The sequence below is a fragment of the Anneissia japonica genome, unplaced genomic scaffold (assembly GCF_011630105.1).
Source record: "Anneissia japonica isolate Jap-2015-1 unplaced genomic scaffold, ASM1163010v1 scaffold5856_len118379_cov109, whole genome shotgun sequence".
In the NCBI taxonomy this organism is placed as follows: domain Eukaryota; kingdom Metazoa; phylum Echinodermata; class Crinoidea; order Comatulida; family Comatulidae; genus Anneissia; species Anneissia japonica.
In genome coordinates, this window is record NW_022750495.1 from 84,549 (window position 1) to 89,803 (window position 5,255).

General features: G+C 31.3%; 1 protein-coding gene across 6 annotated transcripts in view; it reads left to right on the forward strand.

Annotated features, from left to right (window-relative positions):
• The window catches only part of LOC117121412 (hemicentin-1-like), a 58,176-nt gene that overhangs the window by 42,684 nt on the left and 10,237 nt on the right, over positions 1-5,255 (forward strand). For all 6 annotated transcript variants that reach the window (XM_033266612.1, XM_033266617.1, XM_033266613.1 and 3 more), the window contains 2 exons: positions 4,061-4,114; positions 4,899-4,958. In XM_033266612.1, the coding sequence (XP_033122503.1) occupies positions 4,061-4,114; positions 4,899-4,958 (114 nt within the window). The remainder of the gene's footprint in view (positions 1-4,060; positions 4,115-4,898; positions 4,959-5,255) is intronic.

Consider the following 5,255-nt stretch of genomic DNA (forward strand, 5'->3'; position numbering starts at 1 on the left):
CTGTATACTATGCCTCATGCACAGGTAGATTATCATTAACGAGTATTATTAAAGCTGTGTTAAAACATGCACAAAAAGAAAGAAAGCTCTTCATCAAGAGGTCGTAGTTTCTCTTGCCCAATTTGTGGCAGAAAGTGCAGATCAAGAACAGGTCTCCTTAGTCACCTGTAAGCTTGCAACACTCATATTCAAAATATATAAATAAGTAAATAATGATGACAGTAATTACCATGAATGTAAATAATGAAAATAAATTAAAATTTTCGACAAAAAAGCCAAAAAACCAACAGTTTCTTCCCTTTTCTACATCATGTGTGTTTATGTCTACTTATAATTTCGCAGGCTAAAAAGATGACTAGTTTATATGTCAGAGTTTATAATATTTACAATGTTATTGCCACATTATTTTATATTTCAATAAATGTATTCATTTCCAAGGTGAGACGACTTTTTATACCTTGGCGAACATAATTTTATATAAATTGTCAGATCTTCCTATGAAAAATTATTTTGCCAAAATAAAATTTAATTGATTAATAAAAAAACACTGCGAGTGTGCATGGGCATCGATGGGTGAGGGAAAGGGGGACACATCCCCCACTTTTCAAGGTAGTGGGGATGTCATATTAATTGTTCCCCCCCCCCCCAACTTTTCAGCAATCTTCTATAATTAAAACCCCACTTTTCAAAGCAAGTGGAACCAACAACAATTTACACATGCTGTCATGAATTTTGTCTTCACCTGTGCTCTTTTTCAAGTGCAGTGCGTATTTCCAGACCAAAACTGAGTAAAAACGCAGTTGTTTGTATCATAACCATCTCGGTAACCACTCCATCAATTTTATAGGTGCGACGGTTGTCAAGAGTCTAAATTTATTGTGAAAACAATGTACTTTACATTGTTAAAATTGGAAGCGTGTAAACCTATTAGGCCAACATTTTACCAAACTCAAAAGTGCACAATTTCTACTATTTGAACGATTGATTCCGTTTGTATATTATTATGACCCGTATAGTGTTTAATATTATCTGCATACAAAGATTCCTGTTTTCCTAATTTCAAATAATTATAATTGTCAATTGAATTGCATATAGCTGTTATTAAATAATAATTATACACGGACAGGTCCATCTATTTCGATTTATTTAGGAATACCACACATTTACAAACTCCAATGTTGTGTTAACGCATTCTTACAATGACGTCATAATAATCAGTGGCGGATTCAATTGGGCTGACCCGGACCCTCCTAATGATTCAAAATTAGAAAAAAAGAAATGGCGGAAAAAAGGAGAATTATATTTAGAATGCATAAAACCTGGTGATGGCTATCATAGTTTTTTGTATTTTTCTCACTTTTGTTATTTTGTTGTGCTTGTAAAATAGTATTTTTCTCACTTTTGTAACTTTGTGCTTGTAAAATTACACGCAATTTGGCCATTGGCCACAAGTTGTAATTGTTTTTTACTGGATGGTTGTTTTTTTTAAAATAAAAGTATACTAGTACTACTACTACTACTACTAGAATTTAGTTCTGAGAGTGCCATTTCCGGCCATCATAATCATAAATTTTCTGGCCTGACACAACAGCCCCAACCATGTTGGGGCTGAGGTGGTTAAGTTTCCCAAACTGTGAAAGTCCCTCCCTGTCCTGTCCCCAACCCCCTCTGTTTGGGCACTAGGCGGCGCCCCCTTGTCCCATACCAATGTATTAATTTACTTGTAGACTCTATAAAATTGATGAAATAAGCCCTTGAAACTCAGAAAAGTTTTTAGAAACGCCCGACCATGCCCACTTTTTTTTCTCGTCAGGGACATCAATCCTCCCCCCCCCCTTCCCCTTTCCAGGACCTTGGCGCCACCACTGACTTTGTCTCCTCCATTTTTAACCAATATATATAATTAAGAAATAGAGATTTTTTTTTTTTTCATCAAATTTCCATTTAAAAAAAATTTGAAATCCCCATTTAGCTGGTGATTTGCTAAACAAGGTATAACAAATATATTGCCTAAGTCAAGGATTTTGTACAACAGCCATTATTTAAAAAAAGGGGAATCCCCAAAACTGTCTTCACTTATTAATATTGACTAGAATACTTTGTCACAATAAATTCTAGGGATCAACTCAGAAAATATATAAACATCAAAAAATCAAATGCCATTGTAAGTACAGCACATATGGGTATACCAATAGTCTCAATCCAATCCAATTTAAGCTTTGATTTACATGGCACATTTTAAGTCTTAACACTTGAGTATAATAAGTATTAAGAGCCTGGTTTAAATTTTATTCTTCTCCCTCTAGCAGTGTTTTTTTATGTCCATTACATGTAGTGCTGAAGATAAGTTGACCTATGATAATATTTCAAGAAACTTCATGCACAGCCAAAATGTTCATGCTCATATTAGTTGAAAGCGACTTATCAAAGTAGGAGAAAAACAATTATTCTGAAATCGATGGTAAAAAAATGTACTGAAGTGTTTGAAATACTACTTAACTTAGTTAGGAGCAAAAATGCCTAGCCTGCTAAATACAATTCTTCACTTCCTAAAATGTGCATGCTATTCAAACCCTCTCACAATTTGATTCACAATCTGTAAATATAGTTTGAAATTATGCATCATTACTTGCAGTGTCTTGCTTCAGCAACTAATTCATTTTTACAAAACATAGGCGGTGGCACAGTTTGAACATTGGTTGTGCCTTAAATGTAAGAACTTTGCAAATGGAATGTAATGTAGTTGTATTTGTGTAGTGCCTTCAACACAATCACATTAAATCAATTTTTCATTTATTTATTTATTTTTTATTTTTTAAATCAATATTCAAGCTTGTTTTGCAAATTATTGGTGGGGCCTACAGGAGGGTTTGCCAAACCACTAAAATTCTTTGGTGAGCTAGGCCCACCCTACCCACTCTGTGCCACCGCCAGTGCCACAAATTAATACATTTCTATTATTTCTCTGTATTCACAGGTACATTATCATTAACAATTATTTTATCATAATAGCTACAATATTAAATGAATATCCTTGCTAATTATTTGTGAAATTAAACTTGATTTTCTGCTTCTTCTTGTCGATTGCTTCATGGCTGATTCGTTGTGACCCTTTTGATGACATCCTTACATAATAATTGATTTTGTGCTGCACAGTAAGCTTCATTCATGGATAGGCCTGTTGCTGAACATATGCCATCAGCCCATCTCAACTTTATATAACCGAAATATTTTAGTTTGCTTCTGTCAATGATGTTGCATAGACTACTTCTCTTTCCTGTAAGGAACATCACATATTCATTTGTCTTTTTGTCTTTCCACAGTATTCCTAAAAATCTCTGCCAGCACCACATCTCGAAAGCTGCCATAATTTTTTCAAATAGCCCATGATTCACTGCTGTATAAAACAATGGGAAGCACAATGCTTTCCATGATACGTATTTTTGTTCTTCTTGTGATTTTATCTTTCCAGATAATATTTTAAAGATATTGCTGCGGATTTTCCCATTGCGGTTCTCGTTTTTATTTCTGTGGTGTAACCACCAATCCTTTTCTAATTGAGATCCCAGGAATTTAAAGGAATTAACACTCTCCAGTTCACTTCCATCGACCTCTATTACTTGTATTAATTCATCATTACAGACCATCACTTTCGTCTTTTTAACATTAAGAAAAGCTCATGCTCTTCACTTACAGTTTTTACACTTCCAATTAGATTTAATAATTCAGTAGCTGATGTTGCTAGCAGAGTGGTGTCATCTGCATACCTTAGGTTACTGATGTTACCATTATTTTTATTTTAAATTAATTACAGTATATTTAAGACAATTAATCTTTTTATTGAAATGTTTTCAGTTAAATATTACAAAATTATAGTTTATTCATAAATGAAGAAAGTCATTAAACTGTCTACCTGTTGTCAATAATTATAAATTTAATAGTGATATTAATTATGATAGCAGTGATTAATTCATATTACTAAAACCTCAGGTCTTTTGCATCATTTAGTGATAGTGCAATTAGGATATATGTCTCAATTTGATATCTTTCACTGTTTCAGCTGGTGGTGGTGGTGCTGTTGTTGATAAAGATAAGTCACCCATAGCTCCAATACGTAAGTACCATTTTATTTTATGATCAATATGATTAATTTCTTTATTTAGTTTAATAAATGATTTCCAACATTTAATGCATATGTGTTCTACTATGTACATATAATTTATTCTAACCATTTTAAGAGCTGAATTTTAATTATAAAATGTCCTTTTTAATTTAGTTGTTCATATTCTTTAATACTGGGCCTTGTGTTAAATTTGAATTGTTTATTATTTTATCAAAGTAATATTTAATATTACTATTTCATGTATGTGTTTATATAGATAGATAATATCTATCTAATAGTTGATCATAAAAGAATAATCAATTTTGAAAAATGTTTTTAAAATTATTTAAAATACAGTAATAACAATAATTATAGTGAAAATAAAGTTATAATTTTGATAATAATTAGTTATAGATAAAAATAATATTACATTTCTTATTTACTTTTATCATTACATTGATATTATTATTATGTTAATATTATTTTGGGTTTGATTTATTATCAGTTGGTGGTGTGATTGGTTGTCTTGTACTGGTTGCTTTAATAGTTGGTTTGAGCTATAAATATACTTTTTTTAAAGTAATATTATCTATCTAATTTGTGATTATGAAAGAATAATAAATGTTGAAAAATGTTTTTAAATTATTTAAAATAATAACAGTAATCATACTGAAAATAAAGTTATAATTTTGATGATAATTAGATGGATAAAAATAATATCACATTTCTTATCATTTGATCATTACATTGATGTTATTATTATTTTGATGTAATTTTGGGTTTGATTTATTATCAGTTGGTGGTGTGATTGGTTGTCTTATACTGGTTGGTTTAATAGTTGGTTTGAGCTACAAATGTAAGTTTGACGGAACTCTTAGTGTTTACAGTTTTTCATTATCTCAAGAAAAGTATTCATACAGTAGATAGGAATGGCCTAATGACAAGAGTATTTTACAAAGTCAAGTAAAATGTTAACATGCTGAAGGTTTTACTGATGTGACTGTAGCCTAAAATTTGGTTAAACAGTGGAATGATAAAAATAATTAATACAGGAAATTCTGAAGTTTTTATGTGTACAATCTCAGGGAGTTGTTAATTTAAATAATTCTTGGTAAACATTTTGCAGTGCCAGATCTGTTGGGGGGGGGGGGAG